We start from the raw sequence: 12,214 nt of genomic DNA on the forward strand, positions 1-12,214 counted from the left end.
CACCTGCACCTTGGTCTCCAGCCCCGTGTGGCTGGTTTCACCAGCCTTGGTGTTGGGGGCCCCAGTCCAGGCCTAGGGATCTGCAGGCACACGACTGTGACAGTCTCTCGTCCGGGGTGGCTCCCTCAGCAGCACCTGCTGAGGCTTGACCTGGGTGACAGCAGGCAGATGCTTGGATCTATGATTTGTATCAACTGCCAGCCAGTGGCTTCACCCACCAGCAGCTGGAGGGGAGGCCCAGTGGCTCAGGGGTAGTGCCTGCAAGCTGGCCAGGTGCCCAGGGATGCACCTCCTTGGGACTCCAACTCGGCTTTGGCCCAAAGTCCCGAGCCACACTCCAACCCACGCTGCTCCCTGTGACCCACCCCAGGCCACAGGAGCTCAGAGGAGGGGGGCATGAGGACTCACAGTGTAGGTCGCCAGAGGAAATTTGCCCCACTAAGAACTAGCTCCACCAAAGGCATCTATCTCCTGCTCATCACTGCCCCCCCACAGGGAAGCCTGGCCTTCCTTAAGGGTGAAAACAGGCACAGCTGCACAGCTAGCTGCCAGGACCAGGACCAGCACCAGCCTTCTCAGGGAGGCCAGCCAGCTGTTCTTGGCTCAGGGCGTCCAATGATCCACTTGGTACCTGGAAGCTTTTGCAAGGTCTCGGAGCAGTCACAGCCTAAGATCAACAGCCTTGTTGTTCAATTTGTAGGCGGCACCTGCACTCCCTCGCCAGGCTACATGGTCTGTACTGCCAAGTCCAGGAGCCCCAACCCTGAACCTCACATGTCACCACACCATGAGGCACTGACTGGAACGATTCCCTCGCTGAGGCCGGCCAGCACATTCTGGTCACAGACACTTAGAAAACAAGTGCCAGGAAAGGCGAGAGGGCGTGGCCTGATAAACACTACCAACAGAAAAAGGACAGCCTGGATCACTGTGGAGACATGGACCAGGGAAAGGGAAACAGCTCCCGTGTACACCCCAAGATACCTTTCAGCTTTAGCCCAATTCTCTCCCACAAGGTCCTGACTCCCACCAAGTGAGCCTCACTGAGAGCAGAGCACCGAGTCCTACAGGTTCCCAAAGAGCCCCCGGCTGTCCAGGCCTGCCCCTAGCTCTGCCTGGGCCTCACTCCCTACTCTGTTTGTTAAATTAGCTCTGGCTCACCCTCTGATCACCTCCTCCAGGAAGTCTGCCCTGACTTCCAGAAACAGATCAGGTGTCTCCGTCTTCCCCAACTAGCAGGATCACGATGCACTGTAATACTCTTAACTGTGAGTTCCAAGAGAAGCGTCAGTGGGGACCTTGTTCCCAGTCATCAGGTTGCAAGCCAGATAACAACACTATGTGAAGGACCAATGCCCCCTTTCAGCCACCTCTGGAACCAACCCAGAGCTTTCAAGGTGGGGCTCTGAGCCCATCTCAGCCTGAAGCATGAGCTGACCAGTCTGGCTTCTTAAAGACAAAATTCTGGGCCCAGCACCAGCCTCCCCAGAGCCCAGGGGCAAAAGCCAACTTACCGGTTGAATAGGGGTCCGACTTGTGGTGCCGGGGTGAAGGGTGATGCTGGATGACTTGCTGAGGCTTGGCAGGCTGCGGTGGTGGCGGCTGCTGGCCTGGGGGTGGGTGTGGGGGCTGCTGGCCTGGGGGCGGTGGGGGCTGCTGGATGTGGGTAGGGAACTGCATGGGCTGCATGTGCACGGGCCGTGGGGGGGGCTGGTGCTGCTGCTGGGGCGGTGGCTGTGGCTGGGGGGGTGGTGGCGGTGGCTGCTGCTGAAGCTGCTGCTGCACTGAAGGGTGGGGTGGAGGGGGCAGAGGGGGTGGGGGCTGGGACTGCACCTTCACGGAAGGGAGTAGTGGTGTGGGGGGCTGCACCTTCTGCAGCTGCTGCAAGTAGAGCTGCATCTGCATCGAGGTGAGGGGTGGGGCGGGTGGCTCTTCGTCCTCCTGCAATAGCACTTGGGGGGGCTGAGCCATGGGGGGCTGTGGGAGAAGGGGTGGCTGGGCCAGGGCAGGCGACACGGCCGGGGGCCGGGCAGGCTTAGGGGGCAGGGCAGCGGCTCGGTTGCTGGGCCGCGATGGCTGCTGGGGCAGCGCGTTGTGCAAAGCTGGAAGGACACGACAGCGTGGCAGTGAGGCTCACAGCTTCTGTACCCCATGGCCCTCAGCCCAGCCTTTCTGCTCCATCATGACTTCCTGCTGGTCTCCCTCCAACTAGCCATCTCGCTCCGCCCTCCTTGGCTTCCCATAAACTCCAGGTAAGAACAGCTTCCAGAGAAGTCTACAGGATTGGGATCCTCACCACTGCTATTCTACCTTATACTCTGCACCCCCAACCTTCCTCCCTTCCCTTCCCTTCCCTTCAGCTGCTCCCTATTTTCACACTTGCCCTTCAGGTCTCAGAGTAGGCAGGCCTTCCCTGAATCCCCCAGGTGTGTGTGTGTCCCAGCACCTCCATCCTCAACTGGGAGCTGGGGCGGTGGCGGGGAGGGGGCGCACACATCTTTTTTCCATCTCACACAATGCTTGGCCCAGCAGAAGAAAAGAGTATCTTCCATACTGAGGCACTACCTATGCAGACCCTGGGCCTCAGTGGCTCATGTTTTCCTTAATGGCTTGGGTAGTCACCGACCTCCCCTTGGAGGCAAGACAACATGGGGACTCCACAGGTCGCCCAGAGTGCCTAGTCACAGTGAAAGAGCAGGGTGGGAAGGGGGCCTCCCTGCACCTGGGCAGGCGTGGCTGCAGCTCACCTGGAGGAGAGACCACCGAGTGCTGGTTGAGATGAGGTGGAGTGCTGTGCTCGGGCGGCTGGGGCAGGTGGGGGGGCAGCTCAGGCTGCGGCAGGTGCAGGATGGGCTGGGTGAAGTGGCCGATGGGGTCGAAGACGCTGCTTGGGAGCTGGGGCTCCAGGACGGGCACCTGGGCGGCGATGAAGGGCGGAGGCGAGGACTTCATCGTGGGGGCTGCCTGCGGCGGCATGGCAGGTGGGGGCGGTGGGGGCGGGGGCTGCTGCTGCTGCTGCTGCGCAGGTGGGGGCGGCGGGGGCTGCTGGGGAGGCGGCGGGGGCTGCTGGGGCACAGGGGCCGGGGCCTGCTGCATCTGCTGATGATGGTGGTGATGGTGCTGCAGACAGACAGGCTGACATCAGGCAGGCGGCACACACCCGGGTACCCTCAGGGTCCGCAAGGGCAGGCAGTCACTGCTCACCTGCTGGAGGACACCCCTGAAATCACGTACCTTCTTCTGCTCCCTCCCGGGATGCCCCTTCTTTTTCGACTTCGGAGCCATCTCTGCAGAGGGAAAGAGAAGGTGGTGAGGCTCTGGGGGAGCGGACTGTGAGCTGGCCTCGGAGGCAGAGCAAGGAGAAAATGGAGGGTAAGCTCAGGAGAAGGGCCAGTGACGGTGAGATGGAGGGTAGCTGGGTTCTGTCTGGGATGGGAGTCGGTCACGGGAAAGGGAAAGACATGTGGGGTGTCACCTACCCATTGCCTGCCACTTTTCCTAGTGGGGACCATATTTGAAAATGCTCCCTGCCAATTTCCAGACCACCAGCTGGCTCCATTAAAGGATGACACCTGGGTACACTGGGAGCTGAGCTACGGACACACCTCCCTGCCCAGTGTCTCCCCCTACTTGCTGGTCAGACGCCACTATGGTGACCCAGGTGTCTGCACCCCAACCTGCCTTGCTTTGGAACAATCGTGGCATTAGAAAGCATCACACCCATTTGATGGAGCAGCCAAGTGAGACTCAGAGAAATTAAGGGACTTGCCCCGTGTCACACAGCTACAGAGTTAACAACATGCTGGCCTCCAATTGCACTGCCCTCTACGCTGGCTCCTTCCCATCCTCCCAGGAGAAGCAGATGCACAACTGGGGGTGAGAGAGTGCAGTGGTGCCGGCCCATGCCAACAGGCCTGGCCACAGAGTGAGCACTTTAAGGGAGGGTGGGAGGGAAGAAATAGGTCGGCCTCCCAGGAATGACCAGGAGGAAACAGGGAAGGTGCTCACTACCACTGGCCAGCCCAGGGAGGCCACCAACCAGCACCCTCTTCCTCCTGGGAGACCGGCATCAGAGAGGTCCCTGTGTTGGGACACAGCCAATGTGCTGCAGGGACCCTCCCTGCCGTGTGTGCCCTGATCTCTCAAGGGCCGATGGCTGGTTGCCGCCGTCGTGTGGACTCGTCCAGGGTGGGCCTGCGCCTGCAAGGAATGTGCAGGAACCAGTGCACACCCACCCCTGCACCCGCCCCCCAGAGTCAGGCTAAGGATCTTCTGCCAGCTGTCTGCCCCTCACCAACAATCGCTGGTGTGCAAACCGCAGTGAGGGAGAGGAGAACCAGTCAATAATACTCATGGGCTGGGAAATGATGAAGTCACCAGCCAGGTGGGAGGGGACCCATGGTGCTTTTCCAATTCCTGTCACCAAGAGACACCTCATGGCTTTGTGTGGCATCCCCTAAGCTCCTTGCCAGGGTGCCGGATCTTGCTGGTGTTGGAGGACACATGCTCTGCTACCCCCACTTGCAGCTGCTTCACTGAGGGCCATGCTAAGCTTCTGTGAGGTGCAAGGCCACATTGGGCAGTGCGCTACCGAAAGGGATGAGAAGGGACCTCGTGCCCTGCGAGAGCTCACCACTCCATGCAAGAGACAAGACAGCGTGACACAGACCTCAGCAGCTACAGACACATGTCCTCATACAAATGGCAGCAACCGGGGACATCTGGGACACGGGCACCGTATGCCCAGCCTCAAACCTGGACACTGGAGATACCAGGATACAGGGTTCAGGGCTCTTTGGGTCACAGCAGGAAACCAGGTGAGAGGAACACTCTTGTGGGTGGGACATACAAAAGGGGACAGTTTGAGTGACTTGCAGGATCACGGCCACGGGACTAGCAGCTGCAGGGTAAAGGAGGCACACTGAACTACAGAGGTGGGAGGCCCAGGACCAAAAGGACTGACCCTACATGCGCTGGGGGAAAGCATAATATTCAGAGCCACTGAGCCAAAGGGAGCAGGAGAAAGGGGCCGAGGGTCCCTCCAGGATAGGCACCTCTCCCAGCAGATTCCAGTAACATAAACTGAAGCTCGAGGGAGGCTGGAATAGCTGCTCGCACACTGGGCAGGCCTTTCAAAGGCTGGGGGACCGGAAACGGGGGCTAAGAAAGGGGCCAACCGGTAAAGTCTGACCAGGAGAAGACACTGTGTTGTGGGGAGAGGACTGGGGTAGCCTGTCATCTCATGGCCCCAGGGGAAGCACGGTTTTTTCCACCATAAAGAAGGGATGGTGGCTCTGAGCCTTCACTATCTCCCTGCAGCCAGTGAGCAGAGAGGACCACATGAGCACTCATGGGGATAAAATGCAGTGGGGCCCAGGAGATCCAGAGAGCGGGTCTTGGCTGCCTTGGAAAGTGTCCCAGGTCCAGGTCTCCATGAGGAAGTGCTGGTAGGGAGAGGGGGCAGGCCTAGAGTGGGAGAGCCAGTGGGACGTGTACAACAGATCTGCAGGACCAGAGGACACTAAAGGGGCTAGCGTTGGGGACCAAGGAGTGCTGGAGCCTGTTTGGGACAGCTGCATCTGGCTCACACGGCCCGAGCCTCCTGTCGGGAGTTACTGGTAGGAAGACAAGACAGGAAGTGCACAGCTTCACAACACACCAGCCCCAAGACACCCCACACAAAACTCTCTAGAAAGGGTTACATGAAGATGGCCTCAAGTACTGTGTGATCTTTATTCCATGAAAATCTTGAACTCAACACAAATTTCATCTTTACATAGGATGGTAATTGTACAAAGAATTAAAACTTTTTTTTTTTTGTAAAATCTGATTAAAACACTGATTCCTCCCGCCCCCCACCCCCACTCAAGGGAAGGAGACAGGATTGAGGGTAAGGGTAGGGCAGAGGCACAGAGCCCCTTCAACTCAACTGACTGGGGAGCCTCTGCACTAGCAGAGGCCCAGGCCACCCACCCCTCCCACAGCAACTCCTCAGGCCCCCACAGGCCGGCTGGTGTGTCAAGGTGGCATTTCCCCTGCCCGCACACAGGAGGCTGCCAATGAGGAGTGAGTTGGTACTGCTCTCTCTGCTCTATTCCTGGGGTACTGGGCACAGGTGTGACGGCTCGAGTCTAAAGATCAAGTTCTCTGACAGATGGAAGCCCCACGGGCAAGGAGGCCAGGATCCACGGACAGAAAGGGTGCAAAGACCCTGCAGGAGAACTGGCCTGTGGCTATAGCTGGTATGCACGAGTGTGGGAAGGGGCGGGGCAGCACATAGGCCGACACTGTGGGAATCCAGGCTGCCATTTGTTCCAAGACAGCAGAATCTTCCCAGAAAGACAATGCCAACAGCTTCCCAACTGTCCTGTGGGAATCTCCGGGCATGAAGCCCCCTGGCTCCAGCCAGGCCGAGCTGCACTGGGAACACATCAGGCACAGGCCAAAGGGCAGCTCAAAATAGTCTGTTTGGCAAATGGAGCCTGACTGGAAATCGACTGGCCAGAGGATCAGAGAGCAGCCTAGGAACTTGCAAGCATCATGGCAGGGCCCTGGAGGCTCTGGAGAAGCTGATCTAGAACACAAAACCCAGAGGACAGGTCCCAGGGTTTCTGCACAGGAGGAGGCCAGTGCCCGAGGGCCTGCTGACGGTGAACTACACCTCCTCAAACTTGCTTCCAGCTCCAGAAGGCGGGCTCCAAGACGCCGGGAAACTGCTATAGGCCTTCAAGAAGTACACACAAACTACACTTTAAAAAGGAGAAGGGGGGGGGGAGCACTCCCTGAAACACAGATGCTGTTCCTTAGGGGACTTTTCATCAGGCAGTTTTCTGCTGAAATGCTGGATTCATGACCAAAAAAGGGCCGATATTTATTTTTAGAGCAAAAAATCCTATTCAGTGCCTCTCAGAGGGCTTGGATGATGCAGCCACCCTGGCCTGCCCCACCCCCAGAGGCTGTCATTATTCTAGGGCACTGAAGAATAGAAGGGTGTCTGCACTGCCAACACCCCTCAGAGATGTGCACGGAGCAGGCCCCAAGGACTCGGATGGCCTCACGAGGGACTGGTCCAGTGCTCTGGGTTAGAGAGCCCTTTCTCGTCCACTTGCCCAGGGCCCCAACCCCATTGGGGACAGGAATCATGGACTCGAGGGGCTAGGTCAGCTGGCTGCACGGCTGTTTCTCCTCGAGTGCCCCTCAGCAGTGACCTTCCTGAAAGCAGCTCTTGCCCACTGCAGCCTGCTTCTAATTCCTTGGGAGGGACAGGGAGGCAGCCCAAGAGGTACTTTCCCCTCTGTGACTTTAGGCAAAGAGGCCAAAAAAGTTGGGAAAATGCCCAACAGGCAACAATGGGAACAATGAAAACAGAAGAAAGACTCCAGGGGCCTGGGAGTCAGCTGTAGCTGGTTACAGCCTCCAGCTGATGGAGTCTCACAAGCCACCAGAGAGAGGGCATGCTGAGGGACAGCCCCACGAGCCTTCAGGTCCCCCTGGTTCCTCACTGGGGAAAACTCTAGATGTTAAAGAGTGTTCTTCCTTCAGCTGAATGAGACCTTCCCTGGGCTAACATCATTTTAAGGTCCAGGAGGAAAGCAGTTAGAATCCAGACAAAGAGGGAGGGATGAAGAGAGAAAACATACTTGTGATGGGGCCTTGCACACGGAGCAGCACCACATGTATGTGTGTGCAGGGGGGGATTGTCATCACCCGCTGGGAGATGCCACCCACCCGAAGACCCCAGACGACCAGGGAGGCTGGGCAGGACAGCCAGGCAGTCTTTACACAGGAGGCCCGGGTGGCCAGCCAAGCAGGCAGCCTTCCCAGAGGCAGGACTAGGCGTGTACTGCTGGACATGACTAATCCACCCTGGGGGACAAGCCCAAGGCTCTGAGGAATTCCATAACTTGATGGAGTCCTGTCCCTTTCACAGAAGAAAATGGACTTAAGCTATAGCTTGCTGGGAAGGAATCTGGAACTGAAGACCGTTTTATTAAGAGTCCGTGTCCAATGATTAGGCAGGACCTACATAGAGGGAGAGAGAAACCAGTGTGAGAGAAATGGTGTGGAATGTACCGTTCAAGTCACAAGAACAGAAGAACCACAGACCGAGCCAGCCTCCTGTGCCCTGCCCGCTGACAGGGCACGAGAGAACAGCGCCGGAGCCTGGCAGCCCTGCCCCCTGCCTGGCCAGCCACAGGCGGCGACAGACCCACCTTCCTTTTACAAGGGGCACAGTTCCGGCACATGCGGACATCTCCAAAACCACCCAGAGCCTTGTTTATGCTTCTACACAGAACAGCTGCTTCCAGTAACAAGTTCCATGTGCACCCTGAGTGCAGGCCGGCATTTCCTTTACTGAAGGTCTCTGAATGTGAGAGGCGCCCTTGCCTGCCCTACTTGCCATCACTCCTGAAGACCAGCCAAGTGTGCCACACCCATCAAGCACCCCAACTCTAAGCTTGTCCCCTCTGGATCTGCTTTTCTGCACACTGTCTACCTCACGGAAGTGATGCCAGCCCTTCCTCAGGGCCTGGGCAGAGATAAGGAAGTTCCCCAGAAAGGGCCTCTGGAGTGCAGGACGTCCAGCAAACAGCCTCATTTCTGCATTCCTACAAACCCCAAGAAACAACCACCACCACCAAAAAATAAAACAAAAAACAACAAAAAAACCCCACCAAAAACAACAAAAAACTCCACCCAAATCATAAAAAGAGGAAGCAATTATACAAACTGTCAAGGTGGGGGGAAAAACAAAACGAACACAGGCTGAGGAGCAAAGCTGTCCTCCTTTCCCAGGGCATCGAGTGTGTTTCCCCTTGACCGGAGAGGGGCGTGGGGCACGTTCCCACCCACACAAGAGCGGATGCCTCCGTTAGAGTTGCAGATGCAACCAACACTGCGCTCCCATGGTCTTCGAGTGTGCGCGTGGGAAAAACCCACCCACCGGCCGGCCTATCATTCAGGGCACATTCCACAAGGCTCGCCCTTGCCCATGAAGCCCCAGAGTCCCTCCAGCTGCGACCCCTGCATGTGGGTGTATGAGGGGTCACGTGACAGTACAGGCAGACCAGCTACAGTCCCATCCACCAAGTCTCTTCCTATCCCCACCCCACCCCCATCCCTCCATCAGGGGCCTCTCCCTTTTCCCAAGAACAAGCGTCACACCCCTGGAGCAGGCAGCAGCAGGCCCCAACATAGGACTGGGACCCAGTCCCTCAAAGACCCCAGGGGTTCGAAGCTGAGGCTGGTTGTCTGGGAAGAACGCTCCATGGCCTCCGTCTGCACTTTCCGGCTCAAATCTTTCCAAAACATCAAGCATTCCTTTTTCCCCTGGAGCTATTAAGAAACACCCACATGCTCCAATCCTGGGAAAAGGAAACAAGGAGACTAAAATAGCTGGAGTGTGCTCCCACTGCAACTAGAAGACCAGGCCCAAATCCAAGAGCATTGCCCCCACACCTTCCCGAACCCGTCCCAGCCCAGGAAGCTGGGGTAGGAGGATATGCTCCTAGGAGGGACATGAGCTGTGGTGTCCACCCTGCCCAGAAAGACCTGTGGATGGCATGTGGAAAGAGACCATCATCAGCAATGTGATGGGTGGAAGGCTGGACAAAGAGTCCTGAGACATCCCTCCTGGCCCCATGAGCCAGACAGACATGATCCCAGCACAGGTGACAGGGAGGCACAGCTCTGCCCATAACCCACCTGGGATGGCCATGGAAAAGGAGCATTTGTATCCCCTGTCCTGTCCCCAGTACTGAACCCTGAAGCAGATTCAGTCGTTAGTCAGAAGTGAAGCCCAACAAAAGACCACAACCCAAGTAATAGCTGGGTTCAGAGGATGTGGCAGGACTGGTCAACAGCGTGCTTCTGGGCGGGTGGTGGGGGAGGCGGGACACACCACATGGTGGCCTGGGAACAGAGCTAGGAAAGTCCAACCCACCTCCCCAACCCCAATCCCCATCTGTGCGGGTACCACCTCCCTGAACTACAGCTTGGCACCATGGACCAGCCCCATGCCTTGAGCAACCCACAACATCCTTATCTACGGAGAGAGACCAGGAGGGGTCTAAGAAACCACCCACCCCCATCAAGTCCCAATTTCGTGCCTCTGTTCAGTTTCTTTTGGTGATTCATGTCTCTGAACCCTGTCAGCAGAAATGACCCTTAGTACAAGTGACAAAAATAGGCCCTTTCAGGAATTTCGGCTCCGGTCCAAATGGAAACACAAGAACAAGGAGAGCAAAACAATTAAGCCCCCAAAGACCAAACGAAATACCTTCAGTGCCCCCCACCCTGCCCTATCCCCACTAACTGGTCACAGAAATCGGGGCTGCCTAGCTCCAGGGACCCAGCTCCAGCAGCTGCTGGAGGAGCTGCCCTGGAAGAGAGTGCGGTTTCCTATGTGGGATGGGGTGGGGGATGGCTGTATTCAGTGGTGTAGGGGTGGAAGCTCCCACTTTGGGGCTGACAGTGTCTGACCCCGAGGGCACAAACTCACGGGATGGAAGTGCCCAGTCGACCCACATAGAGCTCTCCAGAGCACACAGATGAAAAAGGAAAAGCCAGGACCTTGAAGACAAATGGGAGCCTTCCAAGACTCAAGGTGGGGAGGGTGCCTGGAAAGAGGGATGAGCCGGAAGCAGCCAAGCAAGCCATTGGGGCCGAATTGCTGGAGCCTGGGAGCCTGAAGGCCGGCGGCTCAGAGACTGTAAATCTCACCCTCCTTCCCGCCCAGACAGCTGTTCCCAGGACTCTCAGATTACTTGTTGCACAATCTTTCCATTTCTTTCAAAGGGGGGACAAAAAGGGAAAAATAATCTCAGCAGTCAAGAGCTGCTGGAGATGCCGTCACAGCCACCCCGCAGCACACGGCACGAGGTGGGTGCAGGGCACTCAGAGGCCCAGGAGAACTCCCTCCTCAAGCAAACATGCCCCAAAGAAAAGCTTGGGGATCAGGGACAAAGGCCACAGTCACAGACTTGCAATCAGGACCTGATGGCCGGGTGCCACGTCGGGGCCAAAGCGGTCTGCCCTCACTGTTTTAACAATCTGGTCCCCGGCCAATTCCAACCTTTGGAGCTTTCTTTTGGTCAACTCAGATCCTTAGGAGAAAAGGCTGTGAAACCCCTAGTAGGAGCAGCCTGCTAGGAACCACAGGAGGTGCAAAAGCCCAGAGCAAAGTCAAATCCGAGGTGTGGCTGGCACCGAAAGTGAGAAGTCGGTGGCCACCAGGAATGCTAATTGGGCCCAAGAATATGGCCATTCATCCTACTGAGGGCAGTGGGACCTGGCTCCGGGCCAACCCTTCCGGGCAGCCTTGGCGTGTGGCGCCCCCTGCTGGTTGATTAAAAAGCCATGCGGGGGGGGGGGGGGAGAGTTGCTGGTTAGGAAGAAAAGGACAAAGGATGGAGACAGGAGGACAGCAAACTGCCCACAACAAGTCTCTGCACACAGTGGAGCTTAATAAATACAAAATATAGCTTAATGAGTCTCACTTGAGCCCACTGGAAATGAGGTGGTCCACAGAATTTGGAGTCCTGGAGAAGCCCTTAGCCCACCCCAAGGCAAGCCCTCCAACCCACTAGGGAAGTCTGGTACCCTTTACCATAAAAGCGAAGAGGAAGACTGAGAAGGCCCAGAAACCCTCCCATCCTCCACGTCCCCAAACAGAAGCAGGCTGAGCCCACACAAGAACCTGTATGTGCACAAGCCTTGGAGTGGGATCACCCAGCTGCTGTGAGCAAGCCTCACACTTTTCTTGGCACAATCAGATCACATTATTTTCATGAACTGATTTAAGTGGGGCTTACTGTTTATTTCCATTAAGAATAAAATGCCAGAGAGGGGACAGACCTATGAAAGAAAACACCAGGGGTCTTTGTTTCCCACTGTGGATATGCAGACCACAGCCTGCCTGGAGGGACATGCCTAAGGCCCCAGGGCTGGCTCTTCGGTGGTCTGCAGACTGTCTGCTCAGCTGCTGGAGCTAGACCTACCCGGGGGCAACCTCACTCAACCAGACACGTACAGCCAGCTCCACCTCACAGCCCAGCCTGGTTGCCAGGCTTCTTCTCTAGCCTCTCCTCCAAGCCAATGTTAAGCACTTGCCTGCTCCCCAAGAATAATCAGGAAAGCACACACCTGGAGGAAAAGCTCCTCTCCCTGGACCATGCGGCTCTTAGCACCTCTGCCTGCCCTTACTTGCTCCCAC

General features: G+C 57.0%; 1 protein-coding gene across 5 annotated transcripts in view; it reads right to left on the reverse strand.

Moving 5' to 3' along the window:
- Positions 1–12,214, reverse strand: part of BRD4 (bromodomain containing 4) — an 89,355-nt gene that overhangs the window by 5,823 nt on the left and 71,318 nt on the right. For all 5 annotated transcript variants that reach the window (XM_044380741.3, XM_048227100.2, XM_048227099.2 and 2 more), the window contains 3 exons: positions 3,235–3,287; positions 2,748–3,120; positions 1,515–2,102 (listed from right to left, as the gene is read on the reverse strand). In XM_044380741.3, coding sequence (XP_044236676.1) covers positions 1,515–2,102; positions 2,748–3,120; positions 3,235–3,287 — 1,014 coding nt within the window. The remainder of the gene's footprint in view (positions 1–1,514; positions 2,103–2,747; positions 3,121–3,234; positions 3,288–12,214) is intronic.

The sequence above is a fragment of the Ursus arctos genome, unplaced genomic scaffold (assembly GCF_023065955.2).
Source record: "Ursus arctos isolate Adak ecotype North America unplaced genomic scaffold, UrsArc2.0 scaffold_14, whole genome shotgun sequence".
Taxonomy (NCBI): Eukaryota; Metazoa; Chordata; class Mammalia; order Carnivora; family Ursidae; genus Ursus; species Ursus arctos.